Source organism: Haliaeetus albicilla, chromosome 14, assembly GCF_947461875.1.
Source record: "Haliaeetus albicilla chromosome 14, bHalAlb1.1, whole genome shotgun sequence".
Taxonomy (NCBI): Eukaryota; Metazoa; Chordata; class Aves; order Accipitriformes; family Accipitridae; genus Haliaeetus; species Haliaeetus albicilla.
This window is the reverse complement of record NC_091496.1, coordinates 14,054,790-14,076,113: the sequence shown is the minus strand read 5'-3', so window position 1 is coordinate 14,076,113 and position 21,324 is coordinate 14,054,790. Positions and strand designations below refer to the sequence as shown.

General features: G+C 42.5%; 1 protein-coding gene across 2 annotated transcripts in view; it reads left to right on the top strand.

Annotated features, from left to right (window-relative positions):
- The first annotated feature begins 2,890 nt into the window (after positions 1–2,890).
- Positions 2,891–21,324, top strand: part of SLC26A5 (solute carrier family 26 member 5) — a 37,780-nt gene continuing 19,346 nt past the window's right edge. Inside the window, exons 1-4 of one of the 2 annotated variants that reach the window (XM_069801782.1) lie at positions 2,891–3,004; positions 3,778–3,869; positions 17,768–17,981; positions 19,733–19,872. In XM_069801782.1, the coding sequence (XP_069657883.1) occupies positions 17,815–17,981; positions 19,733–19,872 (307 nt within the window). In that variant the 5' untranslated portion in view covers positions 2,891–3,004; positions 3,778–3,869; positions 17,768–17,814. Of the gene's footprint in view, positions 3,005–3,777; positions 3,874–17,767; positions 17,982–19,732; positions 19,873–21,324 lie in introns of those variants that run through there. The other variant, XM_069801781.1, reaches the window with a different exon arrangement.

Here is a 21,324-nt window from a genome sequence, read left to right as displayed (position 1 = left end):
AGAAACAGCACGTGCAAAGCCATTCAACTGGTTTATATTCATGACTGGACACCCAACTTAGCTCATTTAAAAATCACACCCTTCTCAAGGGATGTTTTAAAGGATTTGAGTTCTGCCACTTTCGAGGAACTTCACATGGTAAAAAGGAAAATGTCCTAATGTTTGGGCCTCTCCTAGAATAATTGTGTTGTTATGAACAATAACAAAGCTTGACATGACTAATGTATCCGTATGGGATGTGGGCAGTAACTAATTAACAGGAGCACTTTGAGAACCAAGCCAACTGCCACTGAAATAAGTGGGAAAGTCCCTGTAAATCTAAACGTGTTTCACTTCAATCTGGAAATGTCCACCTCGACTTTACTAATTCAGCTGGTTTGACCTGTCCTAGGACCTGCGTAAGACTCCATGGTCAAATATATACAGGGTTTTTTCTGCCTTGGAAAGTTGTCTCATTATTAGAAGAACGCTGAGCGTAGTTCGGGAGTGGCTGGGAGCGACCCAGTCGATGGAGCCTGCCTGACGCAGTTCGCTAACTTGGGATGTCCCATCTGGGATGTCCACACCAATGAGACAAGCAGAAGTCTCCGCGCTTCCCAGCCCCTCAGCTACCTCCTGTGCCCATGCTGTACCAGCAGCTGTTTGAGGCAGTCGAGAACTAAACAGCCCGGCGACTGGAGCTCTGAGCAGCTGTGAGCACTGGGTCCGGCCTTTGACAGTCCGTCACGGCTTTCCTTCTGCTGCTGGAGAGCAATGGCTCCCACTGCTCCAACCCCTGCGAGCCAGATGAGCCCTCGAAGCTCACACTGGGCCCTCTGTCATCACACAGCTCCAGTGGTCTGTGGGCCATTAACTTATTTCCCCCAATTATCCTTCACAGGAGTTTTTTCGGTCCTGCCAATTGTCCCTATTGTTTATTCTGTGTTAACTTCCCCTCCCTTTTTTCGCTTTGACCAAAAATCCTCTTTTCATCTTGTTCCTACTGAGTTCAGCACTATATTAATCCCTGCCCTTCTCTCAGAGCTGAAGAACCAAAGCATCTTTTACCATTTTAGACAATGCTGGAAAGAAGCAATAAAAAACTACTAACCTTCCCAGTGAGTCATGCTAAAACGCACACAAGAAACTAAAACCAGCTTGTCTTTAAATACAACCATTGACACAATTAGTGTAACATAATCCGCACTGTGGATTACTCTAACATTCAAAGTGATTTATACCTTTGCGGATTTTTCTAGCAAGAAACCTGCCATTCCTGTGTTTGTTTCAAGCTTTCTCCTCTCCCTCCTCTTTGTGCAGGGTGTATAAGCAGAGGTCTGCCGGTGGTATGTTACTGCAATATATGCTTTACTGGTAATAAAGCATTTCAAAATTTCAGTCCCTCAATGGTGACAGCACACTTTCATAAGGTAATTACAGCTGCATTCTAACACAAGCTACAGATGCCCATGTTCAGAAAAAAAAAAAAGCTTTTTGGATAAATAAATAGGAATCAAAAAAGGTGTCTCTCCCAAACTATCTCCGTTTACCCGGTTCTGTGTAACAACAGCATCCAGCACCATTCCATGTGAAGTCTGATGTATGTGGTGTATCTAATGTATCACCCTGAAACTGTTCATCAAAATGCCTTTTTGATACAGCCTATTTTGGATAAAACTGGTTATAACAAACCTCTCATTTAAAAAGCAACTTTTGAAATGTTTTGACCTTGAAATTTCTCAGTATGACAATACTGAAATTTAAAGCACTGTGTTTCAGCTTGAATTAATTTAAATCTTTTTTAAGTTACTCTTAAACTCTAACAAGGGCTAACATGTTAAGGAATCGTTTTAAGGTTTTCAAAATAATACGTTCCTGTAGACACCAGTTTTACAATTTTTTTTGTGGTCTCAATGCATAAGAATTTCAAAATTTTTGTTTTTCTACCAGTTCTGTGTACAAAACCCAATCTCTAAGAATCCAAGAAGTGGGAAAACATTTTCTCCTGGGCAAGAGACCGAGCTGTCGTCGTGTTGGAAAACATTTCCATATCACGGACCGGAAGATGAGACCTGTGGAGATATTTCACTACTAATTCCTGCGTATTCACAAGGAAATCGATACCTGCGTATCCTTTGCATCCCTAAAGAAATAAAACACAACATCCAGTCACTTGTGAGACCGACCACGCTGAGGCCCGGGCTGACGAGCGTGCTCTCAGACAGCAGAGCTGGCAAAAATACCCTCCTCGTTAAAAAAGAGGGGAAATAACGGTAAGTCAGTCTCTCGAAGCGTTCAACCAACATGAAGTCCTTCAGAAATTTGTACTTTTACATTCATCCCCGTGACCGGCACACGGCTGCGTTGGCCGCCCGGCGTAGGTACTACGCTTCTGAAAGGACAGAGCGCTGACGTCTGCTTTTTCGAACTAATTTTAGACAATAAATCCTGAAGCTTCTTCACGGGAACTCTGGGACAACCCAGGCGGGGTTTATTTGAGGAACACCGCGGCGTACCCCAGCCAAACCCAGCCAGGCCACGGCCTGTACGTCGCGCCCCTGCCAGCCAGCGCCTACCCCGCGCTCCCCAGGTATGATTTTACACTTCAGTTAGAAATCAGTCATATTTATACTATAATTGCAGGTTCCGCCCGTGAGTGTACCCGAACGGGAGGGCGGGGGGTGACACCCCGGCTGCACCCCGGCCGGGGGGGGGGGGGGGGGGGATGCGGCCGCGAGGGCGCCGCCGGGCGGGGGCGCGCACCGGCCCCGCGCACACGCGCGCGGCAGGGGCGGCCGCGCGGCATTCTGGGGCTTGTAGGCGGCGGCGGGGGCGCGCCCGGCGGGGGCTGCGGGGGGGGGGGGACTACGAGTCCCAGCCGCGCCCGCGCTCGCCCGCGGCCGGCGGGGGGAGGAGGCGGGGGCCGGCGGCCCGCCGCCCGCTCACCTTGGGCGCGGAGGGGAGGCGCTGGCGCTGGAAGGAGGCAGCGCCGGGAGGCGAGCGGAGCGCGGCCGGGCTGGCGGAGGTGAGCGCGGCGTGCGGAGGGGTCCCTCCTGGGGAGGCGTCTCCTGAGGGAGCGGGCCTCGCCGTGAGGGGCGCCGGGTCGGGGTCGTGGTCCCCCGCTGCCCTGCGGCTCCGGCTCGGTCGCCCCGGGCCGGGGGCTGGCCTGGGGGACGGGGTCGGGGTCTCGGACGGCGCTCCCGCCTCTCGCCGTGCCTTCCCCGCTCCCTCCTTCGCCGGCCCCTGCCTCCTCGCCCCGCGCCCTCCCCGGCGGAGCTGCCGGAGGGAGCTCCGTGGGCGACGGGAGCGGTTTAAAAGGCACTTGTCCTGAGGGCGGTGCCGGCCTCGGCCGCTTTCCGAGGCAGCCGGGCTGGTCCGCGCCTCCTCTTAACGCGCTCCTTAAAGCCAGGGGCTGCCCGGGCAGCAGGCAGCACCCACGCCGTAGTAGCTGTGAGGTACACGCAAAACACCTGGGGTGACTCGCGGGGCGGGGGGGGGGGGAGGAAATAAATAAAAAAAGAAAGGGGAAACTCGAGGAAGGTCGAGAGATCAGTCATTTCCTCGTCTAGTGACTGCAACCCCTCTGACGTTAAGCTGCGGGCCGTCAGTTTAGGCCAGAGGGGCTGTCCAAGAAGCCCTGTAATAACGAGAAATAACTGCTTTGCGCCTTGTTACTAGCTTCAACCCAAAGATCTTCAAAGCCTTTCCAAAACCAACTATTTCCACGCACACGCATCACCCACCTCACCCCGCCCCCTTTTCTGGTAAAGAATAAAGTCATCGCTTTCCCCGTGTCAGTATTTTTCAGCTTCTGGTCTGCGAACTGTGGGAACGTTTTGAACTCCTGAGAAGGGATCAGCGAAAGCAACCAGGAAAAGCCAGCCAGAAGAGTAAGTAGGCTTAAATTTGCAGTGCTGGTGCTCATACTGCTATTGCAAAACTTTTAATTGTCTGAACATTGAAATGTGGTTTAAAGCTGTTTTCAGGACGCTTCGGAATTTCAGATAACCCAAATGGCTGTTGCAGCAGGCATTTAGAGAGAGTCTAGTAGTAAGAATCAGGAAAAAAAAAAATTAAAAGCGCTGCCGTTATTTCTGCTGATGATTCAGCAAAATGTACATTCATAATTCTCCATATCTATCACAGTAACACAGTTGCACAGCATTGGTGTGGACGGGGATGACTGACAGTCTTAACAAGGGGCTGGCCGCTAGAACTTTTTTGGCTGAAGTTTTCACAGAGGAAGGCTAAAATTTTCAGACAGGCTTTTAAAATGTCTTCTACTGAATGTGCAATAGAATGTATTCTGGGTTAACAGGTGTCTTGATTTATATTACAGAATTTTCATAAGTAAGATGCTGCTTTACTAGCTGCTATAGAAATGGAAAAACTAAGGTTAATTAACTGTACAGTTTCAGAAGCAAGCACGTGTAGGTGACTTGCACTGAATTGACTCTGTGGGGATCAACTCTCGCATTGGCCTTCCTCAAGTGGTAGTAATCGCACTCTGAAATACTTTTTGTTTGTGGCAATTCCAGGCCTTCTCGGGACACATGATAGGTGTTCCAGTTCTGCATTTAGCAGTATTCATGAGCTGAAGTATTTTATTGTCTTGCAATGTACTGCGAAACATCTCTGAAATGGAATGGGGAAAGGGTATAGGGAGAGAATGGAGTTTCACCCATGCAAAGCTGCTTTTTGTAGCTGATAAAGCATGTTCATTTGAGATAGCATTTACCCCCTTGTATAGACTTGAGGGCCTTAAGTTCAGCAGTCTCCTGCTAAAAGCTTCGCTATGCTTAAAGGTATATTTGTGGGGGGAGCTGGGGCAATATTGGGTTATAAGCAGAATCACATTTCAGTGAAGGAAAGCTCTAAGTTCAATAAGAAAAAAACCTGCTGCTACTTTCAGGCTTGGGTTCTGATCGCTAAACCATATTTCCTCTGCCTAAGTAATCTGTCCAGAGCTGATGTGGTTTTTTGATTGTAATGTACAAATTTTGTGTAGGATAACAGTTTGCTTAAAGGCTGACACAGTTAAAAGAAGTGAAGATGGCTGAGCATGATCCTGGGGGAAAGGGCCTAGGAAATGGCAGTCTTTAGCCTCTGCCACAAACTGAGCCCAGTTTTCTGAGCTGAGTGCTTACTGAAGTGCTCTGTTGGGTTCAGCCATCACATCTTAAGACCTGGGGCACTAAACAGCCATCAAGTATTGCCTTTTGTTTGGAGTTTCTAGTCCATTACTGTGATTCAAATCATATCTTTAGCACACCGTTCTTCATAGGTATAGTAGCCTGTCCCCAAGGATGCACTGTTTTTAGAACTTAAATATTCCAAAACCACATGGGAAGTTGGTTATTATTTAACGTGACACTAAAATCATGCAGTACTGAGGCACAGATCTAGCACGTGGCTGCAACTCCATTGTTCTTTTGCTAATAACTTGAGAAAGAAGAACCAAACATGTTTATCTGCTTTGATTATTATTATAGTATAGACAGACTGTTATTGTCTTAAACTACTGTTTATTTGGACTGTAGCTGTAGCCTCTAAATGTGACCAAAACTTTTGTGTAGCCCATGGGTTGCCTAGAGAAGCACAGAGTCCTTTGAGCTCTTCTGCCTCTCTTAGTTTGGCTGATCATCTGCTAAAGTCAACCCTGTTAAGGAGCTACAAAGGAATTTGTGACTCTGGAGCCTGCTGCTTTTTTTGTGTCTTGAGGAAGTTTTCCCCTGGAGAAGACAAGCCTCCACTCTACATTTTGGTGGGGTTTTTTTGTTCCATGTATTCTCTGCATTAGCCCTTCCCTATGCAGACTCTCCTAGCCACACTGGTTTACTCAGCTTTAACTTTGGTATGCCAGGTGTTACCAAGCTAGAGGTCAGTGTGGTAGTAGCAGCTACAAATAATGTAAACTTGACAGGATTGGGCTGCAACCAAAAATTACTAGGCCTAAGCTATGCCTGATTTAATAGGCAGCTATTAAGGCTTAATACATCATTGTCCCCTAGTTCCCAGTTTGAATGCACAGTGACTGAAGCATTTACATTATTGTAACTTTCCTAGCAACTTCTTAAAGGTATCCAGACAGTTTCTGAAATTGTTGTCCTACATGGTAGTGTCAGACCTTTAGCCAAATAATGGAAGGATAGTGGATCTCAAAGAATAATGAAATGTATCTGTGCATGTACATTAGATGTCAGTTTGATGATTAAATCAGAGTATCCAAAATTCCTGGGAAGAGCTTGTGTTACTTCAGCCGTCCATTCTTCCTGTGCTAACATTAGCACACAGGGAGAAAGCCAAAAAGTCTTCCATTCTTGTCTACTAATTATGCCATCTCCTCTCCAACACTGAAACAGTTTGCTTTAATTCACAACTCAAGGTTCATTAGCTTCCGTGGGTTCCCTCATTTCTTAATAGTAGTCACTTTTTTTCTGAATAGCTTTACACAAGGGTCTTTTGGCATCTCTCATGCATTTCCCCATGATCCAGCGTATACTTCCTTCTGAATCTGATGAACTGCTGACTGCTCTTTTTTTCTTCTATTTCATAGCTGATATGTTTTTTTCTGTAAGAACTGGTTTTCTAAAGCATGTGTTTTTCTGTCTGATTGTTTGGTAGCTCTATAACTTTCAGCACAAGATGACGATGCTGAAGCTAAAATTCTCAAGATCAAATTAGCCTATTGATTTCCCAGTTAAGTTTAATGAATTAAACGCCTTCCTTATCCTGATATGTTTCCTTCCCTAGATCTGTTAGCCAGCAGAATGTTGTCCTGCTAGATAGTATCTCTTGGTAGTCCTTCTTGATAGTATTTCTTAATATGGCTACGAGAGCTGCCATTGCTATTATTTTATAGCTATTTATCTGTAGCTTTTTGCTCTTCAGAAATATAACCAGCAGCAAAGTCCAGGTCTTGTAGTTATTTTCCATGTGCCCAGGTAATCAGAAAGCTATAGACAATGTCAAGTACTTCCACGGGTCTGAAGATACGGCTGCAAGTTTGTGCAGACAGCTGAATGGGTTTTGCAGGTCAGTTGCATTGATAAGATTTAGATTTTATTAATGATCATAAGAGTACATATGTGAATAACTGGCCTATGTGGGAACTTGGACTACTGTTCTCAAAGACTTGCATTAACTGTTTCTTTTGTTTTGTGCAGTAGCAAGCTGGGAAGGCCTTCCATGTGATAAACAATAGTGTAATTGCCTTCTTGGGAGTTTTTTGACAATGAACCTGTGTTTTCACTGCCTGGGTAGAGTCTCTCTCCAGCCTTCACTGAAGAATTCTTACCAGTTTTGCACAGGCAGTGGTGGATCAGGTTTTGCTGCTCTGCTTTGACTGTTGCCTACCATTTTGTATGTCAAATTTGGTTTGTGTTCTTGTGTTGTAGTGGGTTGTTTTGGGTTGTGTTTTTTCTTTTTTTTAGCTAGTTAATAGATTTTAATCTGTTAATTGAAAACCTGAGATTCTGACACCTAGACTGGACTAGCTAAGGTCAAATTGTTCATTTTCATTTATTTTATGGAAATGGGGTTCTGAGGCAGGGCTGGGACTTTAGAGAACTTCTCAGAAAACCTCTCTTAACTAAAGCGTGGGCAGAATTTTCCAATCCAAATCTAAGATCGCAGTGTCTGTCGTTCGAAACATCCTTGTTGGAGTTGAGTCTAGTAGTGCTAGATCAAATTAAGGATTGAGCTGATCAGGCATTATAAAAATTCAATTTTTGGCACCTGTTTTTCATGGAGCAGAATTCAAAACTCCATATACCATCCAGGAGAAAACTTAGATTGCTTCTCAGAGGTGCCCACAGGGAACTGCCTGTTCCTGTTTTCACAGAGCTCTGCTAAGCTCAGGCATGTCTGAAGAGGCATGTTAGGAACAAAACCACAGATCTTTCATAGATACAGGTGTCCATAATATCTTCTCTAAATACTGAAGTTTTGCCGCTGCTGTCATAACTTTATGGCATAACATGGTTAACGTCCTTTCGTAGAGAAAGCTAGACCTGAGTTCAGTTACCACTTCAGCATGTTGGGATTTAACCTGCATGTCCTGCTTTACTAGGATGGTGCCATTAGCTACACAGCTTTGACATAACATTGTTTTCTAAGCCCTCCCTATTTCTTTCAGGTTTACTGTTTCTTTATCTTCTGTCTCTGGTCCATTTTATTGTTCAATTTTGCACTATAAAACTTGTTTTCTTGTTTTCAGTTCTGTATGATGTGTTTCTGGTTTTATTTCTTTGCCAGTTTCATGTTTAAAATCGATGCTTATGATCTTTTTTCACTGTGGCATTGCAGTGCTATAGATGGTGCTGTATTTGTGTCCATATAGCTGAACAGGTGACCAGAGTCTTTAACTTACAGATGTAGCGAGTCTGATTTTCTTTTTCCGTACTTTCTGGTGACATTTCTTTCTTTTGCATATGTGTTTCTGAGGAAGGAAGGTTCTTGCAAGAAGTAGTCACCAGAAAATTACTCAATGAACCTTTCTTCATTTCATTTGATGACCCTCAGCCCAGACACCCTTGTTGCTCTTCCAGTTCCTTTGTTACGGGACCTGTTTTAGTGTTAGCTGTTGCAGAAATCCGTTCATGCTGGATTGTTCTGCCAAACACACTTGAAGAGTCAATTGGCGAACTCTTTGCCCCTACAAACCTGTTTGAACTAAACTCTGTGACTGACATCTTTACAAATCTGGTATAGATGATGTTTTGGTAGGTGGATTCTTAGCTTTACTGTATGCATGGATGATGAACACCACTGCTCTCTTGGAGCTCTTCACAGACCATACATATCTTCAGTTCTACCTAATAAATGCCATTGATTTATGAAGACCTGACCAACACATCTGAAAGTCCTGTGCTTCAATAGCCTAGTAAAATTAAAGCATAACTGCAAGGACATAAGCCTGGTAGGTTTTTTTTATCATTCCTGTACTCTGTAGCATAGAACCTTCAACATATGAACATGTTCAGCACCAACCGGTAACTAGGGTCTGTCCAAAGTAATTTCTGTATATTGTCCATCTTATTTGATTGCTCTGTTTGGGATTGTGGAGTCATTTCTCTAGCTGTATGAAGGTTAAGCTTTTTACTTGTGTAGTTAAGAACAGACACAAGGCTTTCTCACATTAAGATGTGAGCTCTGTCATCAGCCACAGAAGAAACGTGAAGCCATAAGGTGAGTCTGCAAATAAAGCAGGGGTTTGCTGTGAAATACTTCTCAGAGAAACTTCTTTACGTGTTCATTTTGCTTACTATGAATTTTAAATATTTCAAGGAAAAGCAGCACTGGCCTGTGTTTGCTGCGCACTCATGGCCTTTATATGTAACCTTGGCGTCAGGATGTTGAGGAGGGTCATTCCCACTGGCTGGTAATCACCTTCAGAACATGAAGCAACACCCTTAAGTACATAGGAGACAGGAAAACGCTATCGCTTGGATAATATAATCTTAACCAAGCAGCAGTTGCATAAATGGGGACGGGATCTGTCACAAGTCAAGTCCTACTCACTGCTCATGTAGGATTTGGTTTGCTACCTAGTGCACAAAAGATATACACAGAAAACGTGTTATAAAATAGCTACCAAGAATGAAATGTTTCTTCCAAATGCAGATCCTAACATGGATAGGGAAGTTGAACTTATTTGTCAAAACTAGCAGCAAGAGAGTTGCAGCTTAGATAAATAGTTATCGTTACTACTTTCCCAGAGGTGTCTGCCCTGTGCTGTGTTGTCAGAAGCAACAGTTCTTCAGGAATTTCTTCAGGCATGGCAATGGCTGTAGCCTGTACTGCAGAGGGGCAAATCCTTTCAGAAAGTGTTAGGAAGAGAGCCTCATAGAGGATCATTGGAGACATTCCAAACCTTGTATTAGTTAAGTAAAGTAGTTACTTCGTGCCTTGTTTTCAGCAGTGAAACTGGAATATAAATTTATAATCCATCCTAAACTCCCTCTTCTTCCCTCTCCCCACCCCAGTCATTTCTTCCTGTGACCACACTGTGTTTTACTATCTATCCTTCAGCTTCCCCTGTGACTTGAGAGGTTTGCACTGTAAACATGATGACTGAAAGTATTCTGGTTATAAATAACAACCTTCTGCTTTTTTTGTTTTGTTTATTTTTAGCTTGATGCAGCGCTTGAGAGGCTAGTGGTGTGTGTAAACAGGCTTTATGAAGCAGCTACAGAGGGGAAGGACTTTTGGTGGCTTCTCTGCTGAAGGAAGCATATCATGTAACTTCTCCCTTCTGCACAGACACTTGTTTGATGTCTGCTTGTTCCACTTTGCCAGAAAAGATGAACCAGCTGCTGGAGGTTATTGGTGGACTGAGGTCACATGAAGTATAGAAATTATTCTGAGTTAGCTTGGTGTGTATGCATGATCTTGGTTTATGTTCTCTCCTCTGATCATCAACTGGAGCTTTATGATGAAGTCAGCTCCAACAAAGTTTTTGGCAGTGGATTGCCTCTGGAAAAATGAAGCTAGCAAATGATTACCTGTCTCTGAGGAGATGTACATGCTTATCAGTTGGCTTAATCATGACAAAGAGGTCATCAGCCGTGGTACCATTTTGGCCTAATCATGACAAAGAGGTCATCAGCCGTGGTACCATTCTGATTAACTTATCTGATTCCACTATCACTTGCTACTGCTTTTGGATTTCAGAAGGGGTGAGGATGGCAGATTCAGACCCAAGGTCACTGAAGCCACAAAAAGCAGGAATAAGAATGATCGTATTTCCATGGGTTCTCATGGCCATCAATGTGTTTGCACTGGAAACAGAAGCCATCTCTTATCTATATCTGAGAGGGAAAGAGACCAGTGTTCTGCTGCTCAAAATGCTCCAGGTGTTTGTCTTACGTGGAATTGATTACACAGCTCAATCATCATAACAGGTTCCCAAAACATTCTCTTGTTGAAAACAAACATAAGATTGCTGGTTGATAAGAGATACCACTAAGATACTAACGAATTCATTAGTCCATGGAGTAAATCTTTAGAGGCTAAAGTATTTTTTGGCAAGGCACATGAAATATAAAATACCCCTTATCAGTTACATAATCTTTAGGTCTAATTTGTTACTGTTTTCTGAGACAAGGATCTCTGTGCCTCACATGTTGTTGTAATGCTCTTTTCAGTGGATAAGATCAGTTTATTAGAGGAAAATACATCATACTGAATCCAACAGCCCGAGGAAGGTGAGGCTGCTGCTGCTGCTCTATGTCCCCAGGTCCAACCAGTATCAAGGCTGAAGATATATTCCCAGCAGGCACGTGCACACAGAACGTGTATATACACAACATATTCACATATATACATGGCAAGTTGCACAGATTAGGCAAGCAACACTGACAGCCTCATTCTCCTCCCCTCTCTGGCTAGGCAGGATGGAGGTCCAATAGTGAGAATATATATACATATATAGAGATATACACACACACATATGTATGTACAAGGTGGATCCCTCCAGCAACTGGGCTCAGATACTCAGTCTGGCCAGTAGCTAGCTCCTGTATCCCAGTCTCCCCAGTTGCTGTCAGCTGGGCTTATGAGCCCTCAAGGCCATAGCCCCGCTCCAGTTGCTGGTACAGACCATCACATGTGCACACACGTGGCTGGCCAGGACTTCCCAGGTTCCAATAGCTGCCCCCCACTGCCATGCTCTTACTCTTAGAGATAGGCATATGCTCTCACACCTAGAGCTGGCAGGGTCTCCCATGGTCCCATAGCTGACCCTCCCGTGCTGCTCTGGACTGGTGGAGATGAGCCTTTGATGGGCTGATGGCTCTTGTGATGGACCTGGGAGTAGCCCAGCAGGGTATTATCCAGGCTCTCTGTCCTGCCATTGTCCCTCTGAGTAACCATGGGTGTGTGGAAGAGCTTTTATCACACAATCCAACACAGTTTCTTTAACCATCTCACCTTTCTATGTGGAGTACAGTGGAAATTTTGCCTATCTAAGAGCTACATAGGAATTCAAGGTCCTGATTTTTAATTTTTTTTTTTTTTCCCAAAGGTTCACTCCTGGAGTGCACTTCTTAGCTTAGGACATACACAAGGAAAACTGTTTGCTTCACAAGTTATTTCTAAATTTGTGAAGCTTTACATGAAGGCTACAGGTCTAAACAATCTATTCGTTAGTGGATTTAGTGGGAGTAGTGGAGGAGGACTGAGGATGATAAGCACAGTCCAAGAAAACTAGGAGAATGCATTCTTTATGACCCCACCCAGTCATTTTACACCTTTGTGCTTGTTTTAAAAAAAAAACTTCTGTTCCGGCTTGGTGTAATTTTATACGTATCACTCAAGGTGATAAGTGGAAGGGCATAGGTCACCGGGGAGTGAGGCCAGAGAGGAAAGAAAGAAATGAGAGAACATGTGGTTCCTAAAATTGCCTCAGCTTTTGTGTCTAGCCTCTTCAGACAGTAGGAACCGACCTTGCAATAACTCTGCTTTTCAGTGTGCATTTGGGAGAACGTATTTTACAGAGAGTGGCAGTTTTTCTACCAGCCCTTTGGCTGATGACAGTCACCTGTATTTGTAAGCTTAAAGATACAAAATACTTCATAGACTTTGCTGTTCATGATCTAACTTGGAATTCCCCAGCACAGATGTGTTTTTCTACTGTAACACTGTACTAATACTGTCTACCTGTGCTTTTCCACTATTTAAGCCAACTCTGTGCTTAGCTGCCAGAAGAAAGGTTTTCTGCTCTTTTAAAACAGGCAAGTCAACGGATCTGCCACTGACTCCCCGCTGTTGCATTAGGTAGTTCAGATACATGCAGGTTAGATACACAAGGTTAGGGACAAAAGTGCCCCATTTTGTAATTATAAGCCTATTAAAGCTGCAGCAGTCACACAGCATGCTATTCTTCATGTCTCCAGCTTCTTTTTTTCTTTTTTTTTTTTTTTTCCCCTCCCCATAGTCATATTTTGAATCTAAGGAACAGCAGCCAAATCATGGTCCTTATAAATTTTATGGCTGCATTCTAATTCATGTGGACTGGATCAAAAATTATTGTCCTCTACAAGAATCAGTGTAGATGGCTTGACAGCCCTCCTTTATCGTCTAATATTAGGAAGAGGAAGTACTTAATTATTAGAGGTAGTGTTATAAATTGATGTTTGCTTCACTTTTTTTAACACCTTCAATTTGATAATAGCAGTAAGGACATAAGACAGGCCTTTATCAGTCAGATAAAGAATCACCAACTCTTAAGCCTTTTGCATACAGCTTTTAACTACTTCAGCTCAACTCTTATCTGGCTGATAAGATTAATGGCAGTGTTTCTTATAGCTTTTTAATTTTATGCTTGCCATGAAGTTCAAAGGTTGTCTAAGAGCAGTATTCCACTAGTAATTAAGACTCGCATGCCCAGAAATTGCCTTTTTCTTCCTTTGTATAAAGGTCTGAGAGTTTTCAGAAATCATAGCAGTAACCTTTGTCTTAATGAAAATGACAGTACCTGCTTTTGCTCTTCCTTGAACATGCTGGGAGTGAAGGGCAAGGCTGAATTTCCAAGCTTTGGCTATCTCTGTTGGCAGTTTGTCATATTGCTATTCAGCAAACACTTGGAGAGACACTTCAACAAGTCATGAAATGCTGCTCTTTTGCTACTCTATGGACAATGCATATCATCTGTTGTACGCACAAGTATCTCAGTCCTTGCTCTGTGTGTGCTTTTCAAGAGATGGACAATATTAAAGACTTTCATCTTTATTGTATTATCTACAGCTTAGAATTCAAAATTATCATCAGAGAACATGGTTATGTAGGGCTGTTAAGATGAAGTTGGTGACATGGCGTGCAATACATAAAATGATGCATCTGGCTGTGGTTTTGGGGTAGATTTAGGACCTCTTTTAATGGCATGTGATTTGTTCTCTGTGTTCTGGTATCCGCTGTGAACCATAGCTAAACACAGGATCCTCTTGTATCCTCCCTCAGGTTTACGTTCGTGTTAGAGGGTTCTCATGATTCAGTGCAGTGTAACTTCCTTGTTCAAACAGAATCAGAAATGCTCAATCTACAGTTAGAAATCTTCAGACTGAGTGATGATGAAACTTGGGTTGTGACCTCTGGTAGTATTTCAGACTAACACTTGCCATCATCTGGATAACTGATTTAGAGTTGAGCCCTGTTCAGTTAGTCAAATACATCTGTATCATTTATTTCACCATGGTGAACGGAGGCAGGACCGAACTTCTGTTCTTCTGTATATGCTCATAGTACCTGGAAGAGTCTGGGCATGTGTACAGAAATGAGAAAGGAACTGGAGTTTTTAAGACCTCTCCATGTCTATATTTACATTACAAACTTGTGTGGCTCTTCCAAATATTAACCCATCTACTTGAAGCTTAACAAACTTGAATGTGGAAAGTATGTAACCCAATCAGGACCTGAATTTTTGGGGGTTAGCAGGGGGCTGTTTTGTGTTGCTATGTCTTTTGGAACAGGAAGAAGGGGTGCATGTTTTTAAAACCTTGGATAGAAATGTTTTGATTATATTCTCATTTTATTGGAACAGTTTGGCCAAAACTAAGCCTCTGAACTGATTTGGTTTGTGCTTTTTGTATGCAGCTGTAGTTTTTGTTTGTTCTGATTTGTTTGAGTGGGTTTTCTGCTTAAGACTGATTAAAATTGCTTCATAATTTGTAAATGAGGCTGATGTTGCCAGAACACACCAATTAATTACCAGAAAAGATACATTCTATGTGAATAACGACATAAGGGACCATTATGCAATCACAGAATGGTTGACACTTGAAGGGACCGCTGGAGATCATAGGAGTACAACCGCCCTGCTCAAGCAGGGTCACCTAGACCAGGTTGCCCAAAACCATGTGCAGTCAGATTATGAATATCTCCAAGGATGGAAACTCCACAACCTCTGTGGGCAACCTGTTCCAGTGTTTGATCATGCTTGCAGTAATTTTTTTTTCCTTATATTTTAACAGAATTTCTTGTATTTCAGTTTGTGCCCATTGTTTATTTACTCCCTGCTGCATCAGGTACTTATATCCATTGATACTTATATCCATTGATACGATTTCCTCACCCCCTCTCCAGGCTGAACAATCCCAGCTTTCTCAGTCACTCCTCGTATGTCAGGTGCTCCAATTTCTTAATAGTCTTTGTGGCCCTTTGCTAGATCCTCTCCAGGATGCCCATGTCTTGCGCTGGGGAGCCCAGAACTGGACCCAGCAGCACTCCACATGTGCCTTACCAGTGCTGAGGAGAGGGGAAGAATCACCTCCTCCAACCTGCTGGCTATGGTCTGCGTAACGCAGTCTAGGATGCTGCTGGCCTTTGCCAGAAGGACACATTGCTGGCTTATGTTCAAATTTTTTGTCCACCAGGACCCACAGGTCTTTTTCTGCACAGCCACTTCCCAGATGATTGACTCCCCAGTGTTTACTGTTGCTGCCACCTCTCATATGCTTCTTTCTCATGTATGACTTTAGTCAGGAGCTCCTTGTTCATCTACACAGGCCTCCTACCACTCTTGCTTGGATCTCTATTGCTTGGGATGGACCATTCTTGAGTCAGGAGGAGATAATCTTTGAAAATCAGCCAGCTCTGCTGGACCCTTCTTCTCTTCAGGACGATATCCCATGGGATTCTTCTAAGCAGGTCCCTGAACAGGCCAAAGTCTGCTCTCCTGAAGTCTGGGGTTGTAAGCCTGCTATATGTCTTGTTTCTCTCAGGATCCTGAACTCCACCATCTCATGGTCATTGCAGCCAAGGCTGCCCCCAGGCTTCATATTCCTGACCAGTTCATCCTTGTTTATAAGTACCATGTCCAGCAGAGCACATCTCCTTGTCAGCTCCTCCATCACCTGTGGCTGCAAGCTATCATCACTGCACCTCAGAAGGCTCCTGGATTGCTTGTGCCCTGCTGTGTTGCCCTTCCAGCAGACACTAGGCTGGTTAAAGTTTCAGTTTCACTGGGCAGAAGTTAATACACTAGGATTCATGGGTAGCTCACTGTGTGACACGGCAAGATGTGAAGTAGGAAGTGGTATTTGTGGGTAGGTAGATACTGACATAAAAAAAAAGTGCTACAGGTGTTAGTGGCCAAACATACATCTTAGTATGGACGGCATTGCTGTAAATACGAAGTAAGATACATGTGATAATATGGAGGTGAGAAGAAAGCCAGAGGGCTGCTCAGATGGAAATTGCTGGTAGAACAATCCTATTCTAATGTTGACTGGATCAAAATCTGCAGGTAGGAGGAAAAAATTGTGATGCTGAGAGTTACAATTTGCTAAACAATAACACGAGAAAACAGTTCACAAAATGTCATTCAGGCTTCTCAGTGAATTGAAACTATGGAAAGATGTAAAAGAACCTTCAGATGTGTTTCAGGAGTACAAAGGTAACAATCTCTGATAGTACCCTTGATATGATACTGTTCTTACAAACAAGTTTTGGTATCTTATTTCATGCAGTAAAGGTGAAATGAATCTTGAATGTGGTGTAAATAAAAAAATTATAATTTCAGTAAAAATACCCTTTTGTGACTGACTATGTAGGGAAAATGTTGCTTACAAAATAATGAGAACTGAAGAGATGCTAGGCTGTGTCTGTCCTAGGAGATAGAGAACAGCAAGCCCTGAGTGGAAAATTCCAGCACCTTCATCAGACTGAAGGCTTAGGTAGCAATATTGGTATTTTGCTGCCAGGCAGACTGTATTTGCTAAATCAGAACGTTGGACCAATTGTGGTTAGCTTTGAGTGTTTAGGTAGCAATTTGTCTAATTTCTGCATGGTAACCCTTTTCTAGGAACGCATTGATGTACAGCTAAAAACTAAACACCTCTGGGTTAGCTCCCTTGGTTGAAGGCAAACACATGCTTAAGTGACTTGCTGGACTGGAGCCCAAGGGCCTTGTTCACAATTATGGCTCTGTTTCCCATTGCACTCACGTTCTGTCATCAAATGTAGCGCTAGCCAGCTTCTCTGCTTAACGATATAGCAGTCCTGTCATTTTGCTTGTAATTTGGAGTTACATTTCTTGCCCCACGTTTCTAGAAGCAGCAAACACGGGGCAAAGGAATTATCAGAGTATCTCCTAAACGTGTTAAGATGTTTATGGCACTGAATCAGACAAAAGAATAGATGTTTACAATCCTTCTGGCTAGTTTTAAAATCATGTACATCTCCTGACTCCTGTATTAGTGGGCGCAGGACTGAGAATAGCAGTAAGTGGCACATCCGTTGAAAGAATAACTTTTTGAAAGTAGTGAATTGTGCATCCCTGGGATGCTGTCTGGAAAAAGAAGCCTCTGAAATGGAGGAGAAAGCAGGTGGATAGATACAGGAAGCAACTGGCTATCCGGAAGAAAGAAGTGGCTTTCTCAGTGTTAAAATTGGAGTTCTGTCTTTTGGAGATGGACGTGACAGTTTGTGAGTAAGCAGGAAGTAACTCAGCAATAAAGTAATCTCCCTTTGACACTGACATTTTCTTTAAAGGTTGAGGAGGGAAAATCCAGATAAGCATGAATATAACCTTCCAGTTTTGTTTCTGCAATTATTTACAGAGTAATTAACGTAAAAGCTTTCTTTACCTAAGAGAAGCATAAACTACTGGCTTCCATATAGTAAAGATTGTGAGTGTGGTTTACTTACTTGCTGCTGTTACAGGCTATCTAATTAGTGCTTTTAAACTGCATTCACAGTTCTTGTCTCTAGCTTGTCAAAATACATTATCTGAAGGGAATGCCAAATCCAAGGTTAAAAAAGTAACCAAACTGATTTTGTCTACAACCAGGTTTTTCAGTGGAGACCGTGGAACTGTTCTTCCTTGGCTCCTGCTCCATGAGATCAACTATGGAACATGCTCAAGAACATGAAGCACGTCTTGAGCAAACCCAGATGTATTGTGTGGAGAGACCAATATATAACCAAGAGCTCTTGCAAGGACAGCTGCACAGACGAGAAAGAACACCTCAGACTTTAAGGCAGAAGATTGTACATTCTTGTCGGTAGGGTTTTTTGTCTTTATTTTATTGGTTAGAAATGTTCTAATTCTTAATTGATTCATGCACATAGCTAGTAATCTCTTCAAAGAAACCTAAAAGATAAAAGCACTAGTTCTGTTTTGATTATTCAGCAAGACTGTGATGAAGTTGTATGTGTGGTTTTATATTATAATATATAACTGTATTACAAAAAAATGGATAAATTAGTTGAATCTTCATGAAAGTGCAAAGGAAAAATATGCAGCATAGGAATGTGAAGTATTAGTCAAATCATGTGACAGGAATTCATAAGACCCAGAAAAATATCTGTCCTTTTTATGTGGAAATACTTACAGCCAAATTTATGCTTCACATGATCCTTTCACAGAAGAAGAATGGAGATATATGATAGCTGTGTAGAAATCTAAATTACTAGTCTAATAGGGACTTAATAGAGGCGTTCTGTAGCTTTTAACTAACTGCCTTGGAATCTAAGTATCATCTGGTTAGGGAATGTCTTTAACTGCAACTCTTGCTCTGTGGTACCAGAGGATAGTGAAGAAAAACTTATTCTAGTTAAGTTCTCATTAGCTTTATATTTATCTGTGCTCCATTTGCAGAATTCATTCAATTTCTTACTAGAACCTTGTTCTGCAAGGCAACAAATGATTGCTGCCTGACTGCTTGTCTGTAAAATATTTCTGTTTACATGACTTGACATTTGGAGATTTGTTTTGGTTAATGGAATGACCATTCTAATGGTAGTGGCACCTAATTCCACCTCAAAAAACTTCTCTGTCCTGAATAAAAAATATGTGGATCAAAATCCTCCTGAGCTATGACTTGTGATTCAATCTGGTTAAACATGGAGAATTGCGGATGACTCTAGTTCCCCTCTCACTTGTAGCCATAAGCTTCTTCACTATGCAGTTTAGTCCCATGGAATTCAGAAATGTTAACAAATCTCTGCAGTTCTCTTACAGTTCCCCTACACAGAAAAGCATTTATATGATCCCAGTGTTATATTTTTACCCAAGGTTAAACTTCCTTACCACAGTACAATCAAAGTATGATGTATGGCAGTACTGGATAGAGATATTTATTTCCTGGCTCTATTCACTTGTCATGAGTCAGGGTTTCAAAAGGTTAGTAACTCTGCTAAAGAGACACAAGGATCAGTGTTGCTGGCTTCAGTGCATTTCCTTTCAGGGTAAAGAAGGGTTATGTTCTCAAATAGCCTTAAAGTTAGCCTATCAGTACCAGTGATAGTAACAAGCATTAGTAAAATAATATTTTTTTTTAAAAAGCATAATAAATAAAATGTTGTAATCAAAAAAGTATAAAGCATGCAAATAGTAAATAAAAATAGGAAAAAGCATTGCAAAGCACTTTAATGAGTGAAAACTACTGGCAGAAAGCAAGTTATCCTCAGGGGATTGTTAATAGGAATGATCTCGGCAAAAAGTGTTGTGTGACTGCTTAATCGTGCATGGACTGGAACAGTTTCACTTCCCACTGACCTCTAGCCTCACAAGACTCTGATTCTCTTCTACAGTTCCATAAGGTTTGTGCACAGCAACCAACATGTGATAAAGATCTAAATTAACTGGAGTCATAGATGTTTGTTCTTAAGCTTTGTCGAGAGATTACTGTCATCAGGGATCTGAGCCTGCCTTTAATGGAGCTGTTTCCCTGCACAGGGTTGAAAGACAATTTTTTCGACCTGTTTGTCCCCTGCTAGTGTCTAACTTTTTCTTTCTGCTTTGTATTTTCAGTTGTTCTTCTAAGAAAGCCAAGTCTCATCTTTACAGTTTCTTACCAATTTTAAAATGGCTTCCCCGTTACCCAGTGAAGGAATACTTATTAGGAGACATTATCTCAGGTATAAGTACCGGGGTTATGCAGCTTCCTCAGGGTGAGTATCTCTCTGGATTTATTTATCCTCTTCTTTGCTTTTTCTGTGTGCGCTTTTATGGTAGTGCTTGGATTCCTGAACATGTGCTCATGAGAATAGGATGTGTATTTCAGGTGTGTCAAGATCAGTACAGCATTCTGGGGAGCAGCCCATAATGATGATTCCCTTAAAACTGCAAGTCAGTGATGTGGAGCAAACTCTGAAAGAAGTTTGCCTTTCTGATCAATACCAACAGCTCTTGGTGACAGAACAACTTTTCACAGTTTAAGTGCATGTCTAAACCTTTGCTGAATGCACCGGATTATTTTCTGATCTCGTCATCCTGACAAGTTGTAGCAGATTTCCTACAGAGGGTAGCAGTATCTAACAGACATATAGACATAATGTTTCAGGACAGCAGCTGTTGCAAAGTAACCAAACTGAATTCAACCGGAGAAGAATGTGCAAGAAATCAAGAGACTGATCCCTCTTTTAGGGCTAGAAGTCACCAGTTTAAGCTGGAACCATAGTAGTGGGCAATGATTTACATGGTGGAAAGAAATCAAAAGTATCTTCTATAACAAGATGGCAAATCTGTGGAATTTCTATTAAATTACTTGGAAGTTTCACCCCAAGTGGAGCCTGGCCCTGAAGCAGGAGCAGGGTCTGTGGAAGACAAAGAGAAAGCCAGTGTTCACTGTTCTGTTCAGCTCTTGGTGACTGGATCAGTGCAATCTTTTGTTCAGCCTGACACCTTACTATCAGCAGTTCCAGAACTGCTGTGGGGTTAGAAAGTGAGAGCAGTTTTACAGCGGTATCATTATGGGGTGCCATCACTGCTCTGGGAATGGTAGCTTCATGACAGCTGCCACAGTCACAGTAGATTTCCCCAGGAGGTCTTGGAGCAGAGGGAATTTTTGAATTTGTGCAGAGCACAGTCCAGAGGAGTCCTCATGCTAAGGGTAATGTAATTAAGCATATATAAGTTTACTTGCGTTTTGGCTTATTTCATATTTCCACCTCACTTGTTCCACTTTAGGCTGAGGCAGGTCTGTAGAATTAATCTGTAAATCCAAGAAGCCTAGATTTTAATAGCTGGTAACCCATTAAAGCAATGGAATATTCTAACTCAGTCTGTGCAGTTGACTGTTTTATTTCTGTAGCTTCCCAGTTTTGTGCTATTTTTTATAATTACGGATATTTTTTCTTACACAAATATAAACATCACCTTATCTTAAACTGATAAGTAGTGTGGTTAACTGTCAAGCAAATCTGTCATATACGAGACACAAACATTACCATTTGTATACTGAAACACAGTTTATGTGATGACCAGATAAGGACAGTAAAATTTAAGTGGTCAGCAGTGAACTTTATACTTAATTTTGTGACTTTGTTTTAAACTAAACATTATTCTTTCCTTCGGTGACTGCAGACATGCCCTTGAACTCCTCCTAATCTTTCTCTTTCTAA